Source organism: Prionailurus bengalensis, chromosome D3 (assembly GCF_016509475.1).
Source record: "Prionailurus bengalensis isolate Pbe53 chromosome D3, Fcat_Pben_1.1_paternal_pri, whole genome shotgun sequence".
In the NCBI taxonomy this organism is placed as follows: domain Eukaryota; kingdom Metazoa; phylum Chordata; class Mammalia; order Carnivora; family Felidae; genus Prionailurus; species Prionailurus bengalensis.
This window is the reverse complement of record NC_057356.1, coordinates 3,045,152-3,060,918: the sequence shown is the minus strand read 5'-3', so window position 1 is coordinate 3,060,918 and position 15,767 is coordinate 3,045,152. Positions and strand designations below refer to the sequence as shown.

General features: G+C 48.2%; 1 protein-coding gene across 3 annotated transcripts in view; it reads left to right on the top strand.

Moving 5' to 3' along the window:
- Positions 1-15,767, top strand: part of GLT1D1 (glycosyltransferase 1 domain containing 1) — a 93,195-nt gene that overhangs the window by 26,775 nt on the left and 50,653 nt on the right. For all 3 annotated transcript variants that reach the window (XM_043557306.1, XM_043557308.1, XM_043557305.1), the window contains 2 exons: positions 5,946-6,051; positions 9,952-10,003. In XM_043557306.1, coding sequence (XP_043413241.1) covers positions 5,946-6,051; positions 9,952-10,003 — 158 coding nt within the window. The remainder of the gene's footprint in view (positions 1-5,945; positions 6,052-9,951; positions 10,004-15,767) is intronic.

Genomic DNA, 15,767 nt, shown 5'->3' with positions numbered 1-15,767 from the left:
TTCTCTGAATAAACCAGCGGCCAGAGGACTGTGTATTCTTCGCTTGGATGGACACCAACAAGTCGCCCTCTAGAAAGGCTACTCCCGTCCGTGCTTAACCAGCAGATGGGAGGACCGATTCGCCCTCACTCTGGTCACGGCCCCGGGTTTTTCCCTGCAAACTTCAGTTCTCAATTTTACCGTGCTTGGCCTTTCCTTCAGATAAATGGAGGAAATGCACAATGTTGCCCAAGGCTGTGCTTTACTCTCACGATTGGTAGGAGGAATGAAACCCTCCCGAAGCCTGTTGCACAAGGGAAAGGGATCTTACTGCTGGCGGTCCCAAATGTGGAGAAGTGAAACAGCGCCCCCCTTGGTAGATTTAGTTAGACTTTCGTGTGTTTATTCCCAGCTGCCGTGTTTATGGTAGCTACACGCCATTTATTCATTTATTCCCGAGGGTCATCTCTTTGAAAGTCAGCCCCTCCTCTGAGCAGCAAACCACAGAAAGCATTAGAACCACTGTCGGCAAGTCGAGATGGCGCCACGCACCTGGTGACTTTCACTTACCGTGTCTGGGGGTTTCCTTGCACGGGACCGCGTGGCCACCCTGTGCTGTCTCTGTGCCCTGGGCCACGGACGCCGCCCCGTGCTGGTACCTGGCTGCATAGGATTCCATTCCGTGCTATGTTTCTGAAACAGTCTTCGTTAGATTAAACTATCTTTTAAAATATATAGCATTTAGGGGCCCCAGGGTGGCTCACTCGGTTAAGTGTCCGACTTCACTCAGTTCGTGAGTTCGAGCCCTGCGTCGGGCTCTATGCCGACAGCTCAGAGCCTGGAGCCTGCTTCCGATTCTGTGTCTCCCTCTCTCTCTGTCCCTCCCCTGCTCACGATGTCTCTCTCTCTCCCTCACTCTCTCTCTCTCTCTCTCTCTGTCTCCCAAAAATAAATAAAACATAAAAATTTTTGAATAAAAAAATAAAATATATGGCAATTATTGCTTTTTTAAAATTACATATAAGCAGGGTTTGGAAACTTCATAAAAACACAAAGAAGGAAATACAGCACTTCAAGTTTCACTACCCAGACATAACCACTGTTCTATGTGTTTGTTTTTATTTATTTTGTATTTTTTTTCAAAATTAAGTTTATAAAACAAGAGACACTCTTGCAACATAAACTTGCAACTTCTTTAAAAAAAAAAAACATGAATTGTTGCCTGTGCCAAGAACTGTGGAAATTGCTATAAATGTCTGGTAATGTCCAGTCTCCCTCTCTCTGCAATTTGTGTATTTTAAAAACCACGATCAATGTTTATAGCAGCGCTTTCGACAATAGTCAAATCATGGAAAGAGCCGAAATGTCCATTGACTGATGAATGGATAAAGAAGATGTGGTTTATACACGATGGAATACTACTCGGCAATGAAAAAGAAATGCAATCTTGCCATTTGCAACAACGTGGATGGAACTAGAGGGTATTATGCGAAGCGAAATTAGTCAGAGAAAGATATCATATGACTTCACTCATCCGTGGAATTTGAGAAACTCAACAGATGAACATACGGGAAGGGAAGGAAAAATAAGATGAAAACAGAGAGGGAGACAAACCCTAAGAGACAAATACAGAGAACAAACTGAGGGTTTATGGAGGGGAGGTGGGGGGGGGATGGGCTAGATGGGGGATGGGCATTAGGAGGGCACTTTTGGGATGGGCACTGGGTGTTGTAGGTAACAGATGAATCAGTGGGTTCTGCTCCTGAAGCCAAGACTAAATCATATGTTAACGAACTTGAATTTAAATAAAATAAACAAATAAATAATAAAAGCTGATCCTATGACAGTTCCACAGTCTGGTTGACCTACCAACACAACAGGGACATTTCCCCGTCACTGAATGGTCGTCAACGGCGTGATTATGAGCGGCCACGTCTTACTTCTGTTTTTCCCCTACAACTGTGAACCATGTTGTGATGAGCCGGTCTCTGCAGGAACCTTGGGGACCTGCCTCTAGGATTTTCTCAGAGTGGCACAGCAGCCTCCCAGGCGTGTGCATTTTTACAGCTGCCGCCGATGCATACTGCCCAACAGTCTCTCGTCACTCATCACTTGTGTATGTCTGGGCGCAGTCAATATATCTGAATAAAACCTTCACGGCATGGACAAGTGGAAGTTCACTTTTCGCTTTAAAACCAGTATTTGCTGAGCGGATAATTAGGTAATCACGGTTGCTAAGACCAATAGTCAAGGGACGAGAAAAAGCACATTAACAGTATGAATATTTACTGCAGCTATATTCCGGGTGCAATGCAGTTATTAAAAAAAAAACATATGAATTTCAATGCTTTATTTAAGTGACGGACCGATGACCAGATTAGCTTTCAAAGTAACACATTGTATTTGTTCTTCCCTCCTGGACACGTCTGTGAAAGACTTTTGACGTGTATACCCACCAGTCGTTCAAGTATATGGGAACAGAACTTCACAGCTACCCTTGTCTAAAATATAATAGAAGCCTGCTCTTGTGCAGGACGCCCCCTGGGGTCTCCTTCATATGCCCTAAATGGCGCACCAAGCAAGTTTCCCAGGCGACCTGACATTGGCAGGAAGCTGCATGAGAAGCGTTTTGATGACGCCCTTTCTCCGTTTCTCGTTGAGAATCTGCTCAGGCTTGAACCTGGTGAGGAAGCAGGTGGTGCTGTGTGGCTGATAAAGGAGCCGGGTTCAGGAACCTGTGGTGTTTCTTCCCAGCAGACTATTGGGAATGAGACATTTCTAGCAGAGCCACTGATCTGTGAAATATGACCAGCCACTTGGGTGGCTCTGAGTAAATGCACTTGGAAATAGTTTGTATCCCAGTTCTCAGGCTCAGCTCATTTCCACAAGTGCTGTTGGAAGATTGAACTTTTAGCAGGTATCGTATTAGGAGCAAGGGGTGCAAAACTAATAAGCCACAATTCCTGTTCTCCAGGATTTTCCAACCTACAAATCAATCCCAAAGCCTTACGGTACATGGCCTGGCATCCAAGTGGGGTGGGTGACTTCTGAGGAACTTGGAGAAGACTTTAGCGAGAAGGGCATGGCTGAGGGAGGTTTTCAAGGGTCAGTAGGAGTTTGCACACATTTATACACATCATGCTATAGCAGAGGACTTCTAGAATTTTGGGTGCGTTGCTTTGTTTTCTTAACCGTAGAACAAGTGTTGAGAAAAAGATAGAAAAGTAAATGAAATATCCCACATTCCATTCTCCCAGGTGCTGACTTAATTCAGACAGCTTCCGGATTTATGTATTTCGAAACTTCTTCAGCGTAAAGCACACTGATACTGTGTCACATGGAGTCCATGCTGTACCCGTACGGCTTATGCAGGGAGCCATTTAATCTCCCGAGTACGTCAGCCAATTGTGACCTCCATTTCACAGACGAGATGGCCGAGGTTCAGAGAAACTCAGTGACTCACTCAGTTACGCGTTTTCCAAGTGGAGAACCTGGATTCTGAGCCAGGGTGGTCTGGTGTTAAAGTCTGATGTTTTTCCTACTAAATTAGGTTTGATATATGTGAGCGCTTGCCAGTTGGCTTAATTAACTAGCGGGGCTGATCATTTTCATTCCGGAACGTTCTCATAACTTTCGAGCAGCTTCTGTGATTACTCGGTGTAATATCTTTCAGGTGTCCACTGTTCTGTCTTTGGAGATTTCAAGGAACGAGACTTCCTCTGCGATTTTCTTTCCCCTCCCAAAGTGGCAGTTTTTGTCAGGGGGATGCCATCCATATTCGCCCCCTATCGGCACTGTCACAATTCGCCACAAGCCCAGGGGCACAATACAACACACATATATGGTTCTCCAGCTCGCCAGGTCACAGAGCTGAAAGGGATCTCATGGGGCTAAAAGCAAGATGTTGGTGGGGGCTGTGTTTCTCTCTGGAGGCTTTGGTGGCAAATCTGTTTCCTTATTTTCCACCTTCTGGAGGGACACGCACTCCCATCCCGAGAGCCGGTGAGGGCCAGTCTGGTCCTCCTCACATGGCGGCCCTGGGAGCTCATTGGCCCGCCTCTTCCACCTGTAAGGCCCCCGTGATTACACTGGCCTGCCTCTGTAATCCAGGATAATGTCTCGCATTTTAGGGTTAGCTGACTGGCCCCCTCAATTCTAAATAGCTTAACCTGCCTCTCCCCTGAAACATTCTTAGGATCGAGGAATTAGGAATGGACATCTTTGGGGCCCATTATTCTTCCCACCTCATACCTCCCTCCCGTCCCCAAAGATCGGTGTCCGTCCCACATGCTAAACCCATTCCCCCTGTCTCGGCATCCCCAGAAGTCCACACCCATGACACGCGGTGACTTATCTCTGCCGGGAGTGGTTTTCTACAACCATCTGTGGTTTTGGAAAAGGGCATACCTGTCCATGGTAAACAGCACCGACAACATAAAATGTTAGAGTGAAAAGTAAGTTTCCCTCCCATCCCAGATCTGTGGCCTTGTGGGTCCCTTGTCCAGAGGCAATGACAACCAGTATTTTGTGTATTCTTTCACAGAACTTATCCATATATACAAATGTGTATTTATATATGTATATGTATATGTGTATGTATATATGTAGATACATATACATATATATATATATGCCAGTCTGCACTTGATTTTTCTCATGTGACAGTAGATTGTTTTGAGTCTTTTTGTGTCAGTGTAAACACACACACACAAAACATATGCGTCTCTTGTTTCTTTTTCTTTTTAATTTTTTAATGTTTATTTACTTTTGAGAGAGAAACAGAGAGTGGGGGAGGGGCAGAGAGAGAGGGAGACACGGAATCCGAAGTGGGCTCCAGGCTGCGAGCTGTCAGCACAGAGCCCGACGCGGGGCTCGAACTCACGGACCGCGAGATCATGACCTGAGCCAAAGTCGGACGCCCAACCGACTGAGCCACCCAGGTGCCCCTCTTTTTTTCTTTTTTTCTTCTTCTTCTTTTTCTTTTTTGCTAAAGGCTGGTCTTCACTGATGTATCTGAGTTGCTCCCCTTCTTTGCTTTCCCCAGCCACCTCGTGGTGCCCGTGGGTGCGATTCTTGGGCTGAGTATCTAGAGGCTGAATCCTTAGCCGTCAGATTGCCAGAGAGGAAAAAAGATGGAATGTGCTAATTTGCACTGACAGAAAGAACTCGCAGGCGAAGAAGAGGGAAGGCGAGTCCCCCGTGACCGACACACTGAATCTCGGGCGGGATGGCTGGTTTGAGAAATCCCAGTAGGAACACTCCGGTTAGAGCTGGTCTGTTTGGTGGTTTGCCGGCCAGTGTCTCCTGCAATTTTTGGCCGACTCTGCAAGTCCCTCTGGGGAGTCGCTTCTGCTAAGCACATCACGTGGCTTGATCTGTGCACACCCGATGCCTCACACGTCTGAGCTCATCCAACGTCCCCTGACTCAGCCTGTCAGCAGCCCAGAGTGCTTCACTCTGAACAGACTTGCTCCCTGGCAGATGCCCTCTTCCTTTACATGTGCAGGGTCTCGGATGGCTCGGGTTCCTACAACAGCCCCGCATCATGCTCCCTGGAGCCATGGTGGCCCCGGGGCGCCCTGCGTCTCCCTGGGCCCTCGCTAGCACGGCACCTGCTACTCTGATCCCCAGCCTGGCTGCACGTGGACTGCTCCTTCTCCGTCACAGACGCCGGATGAGCCCGTCTCCAATGAGCTCGGCTCTGATGGATGGGGGCCACAGCACTGGTTTTCACCTGTTAAAATTTAATGCTAATTGATTTAAAATAGTCCTGGCACCCGTGGTCTGACATGACCAATCCCCGTGTCATGTTTATAACAGGGATACCTATTCTGTTCCTCAGGCGAGCTGGATAAAATGAAACAAACAACAAAACGTGGTCCCCGGGTGTCCATTGCTTGGGGGTGGGCTGGCGAGGGCTGTTGGCAAAGCCACGCTCTGCCTCACTAACCGTCATAATTTTGCAGGTCACGGGATTCCCTTTGGAATCATCTTCGGTGGAACCGATTTAAATGAAGATGTTAACCATGGAGAGAAGAAGAAAGTGATGGGGAAAGTCCTGGAAGAAGCCAGGTAATGCCTATGAGAACTTCACGGCCGGGGAGGGGGGGAGGGGGGGTTAACCCTTTGGGGCCTGGTGCATCGAAACCCAAAGACTCAGGAGGCAGTAGTTTGGGAAGTTTCCATCTTCACATAATAAAGCCAGTGTCTGCGTTTCGTTTCTTTCTTTTCTTTCTTTCACTTTGGCACGTTTGAATTCTGCCAGAAAGAGTCACTGTAAACAAGTCATGGCATGAGGATACGCTACGGTTAATATTGGGCCAAGCTTCGTAGAACAGGCTGGAAGGCAGGGCCCTGCTGTCCTGTAGCACAACACACACAGGTCCCAGATCTGGAGTGTTCTGAGCAGGGCTCTGAGCCGCGTGGGTTTCTGAGCTATGTGAAGCCGTCCGGGACAGGGGTCACCGTCCGGGACAGGGGTCACCGGCGGGATTGCTCAGCGGGGTGCCCTTTGACGAACACCTTCCTGTGTCCCCCTCCCCCAGCCCCTGGCATCCACTGTCCTGCTCTCTGCTTGTCTGCATCTGACTCCTTTAGACTCTCGTGTCAGTGGGACCATGCAGTGTGTGTCCTTCGTGCCTGGCTTGCTTCACAGAGCACAATGGCCTTCACCCGTGTTGTTACAAGATGGCAGGATTTCCTCTTTTTTCAAGGCTGAATAATAGGTCACTGTATGTGCTCTCTACATTTTTTTTTTTTTTGGTGAAACATATACTACTTAAAATTTTTCAGTCTATTTGTTTATTTTGAGAGAGAGAGAGGCAGGGAGGGCAGAGAGAGAGAGAGAGAGACAATCCCAAGCAGGATCTGCACTGCCAGCACAGAGTCCGACGTGAGGCTCAAACTCATGAACCGTGAGATCATGACCTGAGCCAAACCAAGAGTCAGAGGCCCAACCGACTGAGTCACCCAGGCGCCCCTACAGTTTCTTTGTCCACTTGTGTGTCGACGGACATTTAGTTTGCTCCCATGCCCCCAATAAATGGCCAACCACAAAATGTCTGGTCCGTCTCTACCCCTCTCCCAGCTGGGAAGTCGCGGTCAGGGAATCCAGAACTCTTTGAAGCTTTATGTCACCGGAGCATTCCCGATCCCTTTAAAGACAGCACTCCAGGGTCCACGGTGCAGCCTAAGGCAGCCCCCTCCCCTTTTTATAAGGTGGGAGTCAGTCTTGCCCCTGAAAGCTGGGGTTACAGCGGTGTATTCGTCCATTTCAGACCCACTTCCTCCTGACAACGTCCTGGACGTGAATGTGGGGACACAACCAAGTCCAAATAGACAGTTTACTGTCTGCGTGTGTGTGTGTGTGTGTGTGTGTGTGTGCGCACCTGTGTGTGTGAGGGAAAGGGAGAGAGGGGGAGAGAGGGAGGGAGAGAGAGAGGAGGGTTACAGTAAACAAAGGTATACAGAGTTTGGGTTTATCTTGAAAGGTGATCTATCATTATAGGTTTTCTTGATGTTGTTCTTACGCCCTAAAAATCTATTACCCTTTGATTCATGCAGTTTGCCATGCACGGTCTTACAGAAGGAAAATAATTCTGCTTGGTAGAAACATTATTGAATGAATTCATCTTGTGGTATTATCATTAGCATTATTCATTGTGTTGTTATTAAAACACATTGATTTTCATCTGGGAGGGGTATTGATTGAAGCCCGTGCGTGGGAAGTCGGACGAACCCTAGATTCCCCGTCGGACAGCACACGGCGTACTTCTCTGTAAAATATTGAACTTGTGTAGCTTTATAATGAGTTTTGTTTTTAATCAAATACTTTTAAAGTAGTTGTATTTTTCTTACAAAGTCTACTTTTGAACTTTTCCAATGTTTGGAACCTTTTTCCTCTCTGGTATAATATTGAAATTACTTCAGCACCAGCTATTTGGGTCGTATTATAATGTGGTAAGTATCTGGGACTTGTAAATACTAAATTAAGTAAGGGATTTGAGGCCTGTGGAAATTGTTTTGTGAAGGATTGTGCAGGCTCACCGTACAGAAACCTAACGTTGCCAAGCAAATGAGCAAAAGAGCTTATGTGAGATACACTGCCTCAGAGATGGTTTCGCCGCTAGGAAATACGTAGCACGTGATGGGTTAAAGCCCATGGGATGGTGGGTCAGAGGGTTCAGCATCAATAATTTCGAAGGGTCTTTGAGCTACAGTGTTACTAAAGATGTTTTCCACGAGCAAAATCACAGGTCAACGTGAGTATGTTTTGAAATGGCGATGAAAGCGGTAGTTTTCTCGTTTTCGTAAGAAATGCATTATTTTCGGGTCACCTGGTGGCTCAGTCGGTTGAGCATCCGACTCTTGATTTTGGCTCAGGTCATGATCCCAGGGTCATGGGATCAAGCCCCACGTCAGGCTCCAATGCTGAGCGTAGAGCCTGTTTGGGACTCTCTCTCTCTCTCTCTCTCTCTCTCTCTCTCTCTCTCTCTCCTCTCGCTCTGCCCCCTCTGTCTGCCCCCCTCAAAATAAATAAATGAATAAAATAAATAAATATGTATTTATTAATGTTATTTTAAATTTATTTTCTTAGGATCGTGGGGTCAGAAGCTCTCTTAGTGGTTATCTGCTGGGTGGCTGGGTGTGAACCCAGGGCAGGGGTCTGTGTGGTGAGTGAGGAGCCCCGAGAAGGAAAGGGTCACCTGCCTCTCCAGAAGATGCAGAAATGATGGAGCTCAGTCGGTGGTCCTGCTGGCTCCGGAGACGTTTACATGTGCCCTCTTTCTTTCTTTCTTTTTTCTTTCTTTCTTTCTTTCTTTCTTTCTTTCTTTCTTTCTTTCTTTCTTTCTTTTTTCGTGTTTGTTTATTTTAGACAGAGAGAAAGACAGAGCATGAGCAGGGGAGGGGCAGAGAGAGAGGGAGACTCAGAATCCGAAGCAGGCTCCAGGCTCCCAGCTGTCAGCACAGAGCCCGACACGGGGCTCAAACCCATGAACCATGAGACCATGACCTGAGCCGAAGTCGGATGTTTAACTGGCTGAGCCACCCGGGCGCCTCAGCACGTGTCCTCTGTCTGATGCAAACCTTCCCAAGGCTGTCGTTGCCCCCTTGACGCCTTGACCCCCTTGACGCCTAGGTCCTGAGCGAATGGGGCGCCCCGGCAGAAGGGGGCACGGGGCGGGGTGGGCGGGGACAGTCCCTGGGCGAGGGTGCCCGACCCCCCTCTTCTGCGCTCGGGCCCACGCACCTGCTCTTCCTGTTGGGATGGACGGCGGGACTCACCTCCGTTGGCTGGTTGGTTTGTTCAGTCCGCGGGTGTTTTTGCCGGTGTGCGGGTGCCGGGCACGAGTGCAGGGCTGGGGGCGTCCAGCGCGGAGCGATACTCTCACGGGGCGTGGGGGGCGGGGGCGTTCCTGCTTGCCAAGCACCCGGAGGATGCTTTCAACACGCCCCACCAGTCCTGAGCCATTTCTCACGCAGGGGGCTCCCCTGAGATGCCCCTGGCTCATCCCGTGTGTACCCAGCCCTAGTTCTGGAAACACCATTGCTCGGTGAATGTGGACATGGACATTCCGTGACCACGTGCCTTCAGTAAACTTTGAAGACGTTAGCACCGTCCTCCTGTGCTGCTATCAGGGCTAGACGGCCTGTCCTTGGATCTTTTGCTCGTCTCCCGCTTCTGGCTTTCCGGCTTTTTCCCAGCTTCCCTGACCTTGCATGGCAGGAACAACAACAACAACAACAAATTGAAATTCTGAGCTTCATTTGTCTATTCCTTGCACACCCAACTTGTTTCGATGTGCGTGGAGATGAAACCTGATGTCCTCTGGCCACACGTGATAGAGATTGATAGCACCTGAAACTCAGCGCCTTGCTGTCTCTGACAAGTGGTCCCAAAGAGCTGTTCCATGGTCGTGCTAATTGAATTCTGCCCTAATTGTTTTCCTCATTTTTGTTCACTTTTACTAGATTTGCCGTCGCCTTCACAGAGTCAATGAAGGAAATGGCACAAACACAGTGGGTATGTATTTATTTTGTGATGTTATTTGGGCCGTGCCGGTGAGGTTGGGGGGGGGGGGGCGGGCGCTGAAGGCACTTTGATTCGAACTGACGATGTTCCCATGGACAATGTTTACTGTGGCCACAATAGTGTATTATGTTTCCCGTATATCGGTGTTTTTTATTTGTGTAGATGCTCTTTTTTTTGTTTGTTTATTTATTTTTGAGAGAGACAGAGATAGAATGTGAGTGGGTTAGGGGCAGAGAGAGAGGGAGACACAGAATCTGAAGCGGGCTCCAGGCTCCGAGCTGTCAGCACAGAGCCCGACGCAGGACTTGAACTCACGAGCTCTGAGATCATGACCTGAGCCGAAGTCGGACGCTCAACCCACTGAGCCACCCAGACGCCCCTGTGTAGATACTCTTAAGACGTCACTGGTTTTTTGTTTTTTGTTTTTTTTTTACATTTCTGTTTTCCTTTTGTGCGCTCAGACTGGGTGATTTACAGGCTGTGCTGCAAATGTTGCAGCCAACTCAGGTGCACGCAGAGCAACAGTCTTTTAGGCGGTAGATGTAATTTCCAAGGTTGGACCATTTATCCAAAGAGCTTTAAAGCATAGAGGACTTTTCGTAGCTCTGCAAGTTAATTCCCTTATTGACTTCTTTATTCACGATGGCTGGGGGTAGGGGGGGCAGGGGAAGGAGCTGGTGGCAGTCTGAGTTCTCAGCGGGGAGTCACGGGAAGGCCTGGCAGAGCAGGCTGGCAATGGAAGGAGCCAACCCAGAGGCCACTTTGCCTCCCGAGCCACAAGCACAAGGCTCTGCTCTCGGGGCGGGGGGACCTGCAGGGAGCCTCGGTCACCAGCTCACCCGCTGTGCCCAGCACTTAAGCCCTTAGCATTTGTCCGCATCATTCCTGTTGGGAGTATTTTACAGGCTAGGCACTTTCTTTATGGGATTTCTGTAAGATTTGGTGCTCGTATGCTGCCGCGTCGGGACAAGGGCAGAGGCAGTCTTTCCTAGGACCGGTCCCTCACCAAAAGCTCTGGATTCTGTGGGCACGTGGGTGCGCTCACCCCCACGGCCGGGGCGCGCACACCTTCTTTCTTCACATCAAACGCTTCCCGGGCAGGAACTGGAGGTGGCCTTTTCCGGCGCAATTTAATACATTGAGCATCTCAGAAGGAAGATCGACGAGCTTCCTGGCCCTGAGTTCCATGTTGCACCAGTTTGCCCACCTGCGTCCTCGTGGCGCGCCGGTCCTCTGAAGTGATGCTCGTCCCCCTGGGGGATCCCGGGACTCTTTCAGGGTCTCCACAAAGTGGAGCCTATTTGCGTAAGAACAGGAAGCCGCTGCGTACCCTTCTCACCATTGCGAAATCATTGTTGAGAAACACCGCTGACCGCTTTAGTCCCGGTGAAGGCCACCAGTGGGAGCCAGTAATAGTTGATTTTTCACACCACCCACTTGTAGTTTAAAAAAGAAATCCCTTTAAGATTTCCTTGCTGAGCCAATAACGTTGTTTAATTTTATCAACTCTCAACCTTTGAATGTAAGTTTTTTTAACGTCCCGTGTAATGACACAGGGAGTCTACCTAAGGCTGTCTGCTGCCTTCTGAGTGAAGCATGGTGTTTATCTGGAGATAAAGGCGCTTGTGTGGTTGAGTCGCAAATGGAACAGATACTTGAATGATTGGCAGACAGGCTTGGGCGTTTGTCAGACATTTTTCTTCCAAACGAGTGGCTCGAGCCAGTCACGGTAAGCAAGACGGCTGGCATTATCTGTTGCCCACAATAACATTTGCCCTGTCGGGCAAAAAAAAAAAAAAAATCAGAATTTCGGAAAGCCACCACACGGTCGACAGCTTCCCTGGTCATGTTAACACAAGACTCTCCTGGTCATGTTAACACATGAGATTTTTGTTTCGATGTTGTGTCACGAAATGCCTCAACATTCGGAAGATCTACACTGCTCAGGGAACCCGGTCTTTTTCAGATGACGGAGGTGTGGCGTGTGACATAGTCGTGCACAGGTGAAGTAGCCGTCCAGAGTGCAAGGTGGACCCACGGACTTTACTGGAACAGAGCATGATACGATTTCGGGTTCCTTTAGGACATTCCCATTAGTTGAGTTTTGGTGCAAGCATCTGAGAATAATGCTTGCAGTGATCTGAAAGCCCCCCCCCTTTCCAGCCACCTCTCAGGGAGATGCTGAATTTCTTCACATTTCTTCACATACCTGAGTCCAAACAGCATCTTCAAACAGGTCCAACGGAGCAGCAGATCTCGGACCCTGCCTGTCTTCTGTTAAGCCAGACAGGAAAGGAAGCTTCTACCCGTTGAAGCCTATGTTCCTGGTCTGTGAATCTGTAGCCCTCCCCCCCCCACCCCCCAAGCTTCTCCATCTCCAATGTCACCTCTGTCCGTTGACCCTAAGTATAGATGTGTTCACTTACTGTACGTATTAATTTTTGTTATGTAACAAGCCACACCAAACATAGCGCCTTAGATCAAACACTTGTTATTTATTCTTTGCGTTGCCTGGGTCAGCTCAGCCAGGCTGGGTAGTCTGGGGTGGCCACCTTGCTAACACGGCTGGGTTCTTTGCTAGGATGGTGGGGACAACTGAGGCCTCTCGCCCCCTGGTCTGCTGTCCCCCACGAGGCTCCGCAGCAGGAGAGAGCAGGCACCGGTGTGAAACCTTTCAACCTGATGCTTGCCTCATGTTTGGCCAAAGCAAGTCAAGGAGTGGAGATAGAGTCTGCCTCATAATGGGAGGGGCTTCAAGGACATGGACACAAGGAAGGATGCACTTAGCGCCGGTCCTCTCCTTCACCCTATGTGGTTGTGAGCTCCCTGAGGACGGGGACAAAGTATGGATCGCTAGTGCGTCCCCAGAGGGGTCACACCTCCTCGTGTTCAGTACACGCTTGTTGAATTGGATTTACCAAGGAAGGACCCTGCTTGAGAACTTCTTAATGTAGAAATTTCCACACACAAGCAAAAGCAGCAGGAATAGAAGAGTGAACTCCCATTACCTGCCACCTGCTTACACCCTTCACTGCTTGCTTAATCTACCGTCATTCTTCCCGCTTGCACACACACTCACACACACATGCGTGTACCCGCACACATACATACACACACGCGCACATGCACAAAGTCACACACACTCACACGCACGCACTCTCACACACATGCATGCACACACACGCACACACTTATTTTCTGGAATATTAAAAAAAATCACGCCATTTCACCCGCAAATATATGCCATTTTACCTACAAGTGCACTTTGATAATAATTTTTTTTTAAGCCTACGTACCACGTTCTGGACAAATTTTTGTGTGGGAAGACCGTGGGAAGCATGTAAGGAAGGAATAAAGAGGGACCCGAGAATATTAACGTGATTTAAGATTTTTATCAACAAATTCTGGACGAGCTCGACTGAAGGAGTTTGGATGCGGAAAGGAAGGAGAACGAAATGGGAGCCCCAGGCACGCTGAATCTGAGACAGATATGGGACTCAGTCGTAAATATCCGAGCGTCGCCGCGGCGTGAGGCTGTCCCGGGGAAGAGGGCGCAGCTGGAGATACAGAGCCGGGAGTCACTGGTGTCACAGTGATAACTGACGCGTGGGACAGTTATTCTTACGTGGGTCCAATTTCCTACGTGGTGAGGACCGCACCGAATGCACAGAGCCGCCACGGTCTGGGTGGGTGTGGCAGTAGGGGTGACGATGCCCCAGAGGTGCCCGTAGAAAGGCCAGCTTATGTCTGGGAGCTCACCTGAGACCACTCGCTTTCTCAAACGGAGGTGGCCACACCAGAGGGACTGTAATCCCAGGTCAGTGGTCTTTGTTTTCAGAAGAGGCTCTTGCAAGTAGCATAACAAAGCTTGTTTTGTTTTGTTTTGTTTTGTTTTGTTTTGTTTTGTTTTGTTTTGTTTTTTAAACCAAACAGGAAGCAAATGTTCAGTCTGGGGTGATGATGTAAGAGACCGTGTAATAAAAGCTGATACTAAAGAAAGGAGGCATCTCGTTTTAGAGTTTAAAGTGGTGGGGGTTAGTTATTAAATTCGAACATGAACCTTGAACCTGTGTTTTTAATACAGTGTTTTGTGCTATTTTTGGTGGATGATTTTTCAGTAAAGTTCCGCTCAGTACTTCACCTGATCAGTTTTTACAGATAAAAAAAAAGACCTATAAATAATGTAAAGCTTCATTATTCAGCTGCGTTTGTATAATTATTTTAGATGGATTTTTGTAGACAGATGATTTTTTACTTAGGTCTTCTGAACAGAGATACGGTTTTTGAGTAATTACGTCTGACTCTTCATTATTGAATTGCCAGCTTTTGTTTTTAATTTTGTGTCCCTTCGTTTCGGGAGCAGGCTCGACTCGGGTTGTTGTTTACTGCATCCTACCTAATTATTATGAAACCGGAATCAAATTCCAATAGTCTCAGATTAGAAAGATGTGTGGCGTTTGCGTCTGATTGCACAGAACTCACTGACCGTCATTCTGCTCGTGGTTGTGGTTTATTCTTGTGGCTGCTCTTTATCAGGCTCAAATCGGCCCAAACAAAGAGCCGTGTAGGGCCAAGGTGCCATTGCCTTCTTCCCCGTGGAGTCCAATCATTCCACCCCCTGGTCATTGACCTGAGACAATGTGCATGGAGCATTAGCCACCCAGGGAGCTACCCAAGTTGAGGGTCCAACATTTTTATTGGAGCTTCATTCTGTAGGTTTGGGTGGTTGACAGCTCATGTGCAGGAATCCAGTGTTCAAAGGGGACAGATGCCACTTGACTCCAAGTTCCCACCCTAAATGACCCGGTTGGTCTTTGTGGCATGGCCGGCCCCCACCCTAAGCCCATTGGTTGTGACTGGCCCTGCCCTAAACAAAGACACTCCTATCACGTATCATGTAGATTATCTCTCAGAGGTCACATGCAAAGGCCAAGTTCTTTATTGTACATCGTCCAGCTCCAAAATCTTATTATTTCAGCATGTCATCAATATAAAAATGACGAATGAGATAGTTCACTTTTTTCCTGGTTTGTTTTTGTACTGTCTTCAAACCTCATTGTGCCTTATGTGCTTAGGGCACATCTCTGTTCAGAGCAGCCCTTGTTCAAGGGTGCCCTCGTCTCCTGTGTCTGGTGGCTGGTTGGTCAGCCCAGCCCTGTACATACAAGTGGGGGATGAGCTTTTTCAAGATTGCGAAGACACACTCTCGCACAGCATTGGGGAGTGGGAGATATCTTAACGGAAATGTATCCAGAACAGGTGTATTTTGCCAGCCCCGGGTCCCTTCCCGCCCTCTGGGAAAGCCAGGGTACTACTTTGGAGGCTGTTTATGGTCCCCTAGCTATCTCTGGCTGACTACACAGATTAGTTGGATTGGATTTCAATAAAGATGATTTTATTTTATCTCTTTTAATTGGAAATGCCTTTGTTTGGGCTCATCATTATTATTTTTTAGTGTTCTTTAAATCACCCTTAACGTGACAACGTGCCTACTTTGTGAAGGGCACACTCCCAGCGGGCTCTTTACCGGGTCTGCACGCTGTGTCGTTAATATTTATCACATGGGTTCAACGCCGGTTGTGTTTTGGGAAAACGCTGCTCTGTTGGTTTGTGAAATTATAACCTTGATGTGGCGTTTTTAGGAATTTGATTCACTACCCATCTCTAACTTTGATGTGTGCCTTATGGAAACGTAAAGCTAATCTATACAGAATGTTGGTTTCTTATTACTGTATGTGATACACATTTCAGCATG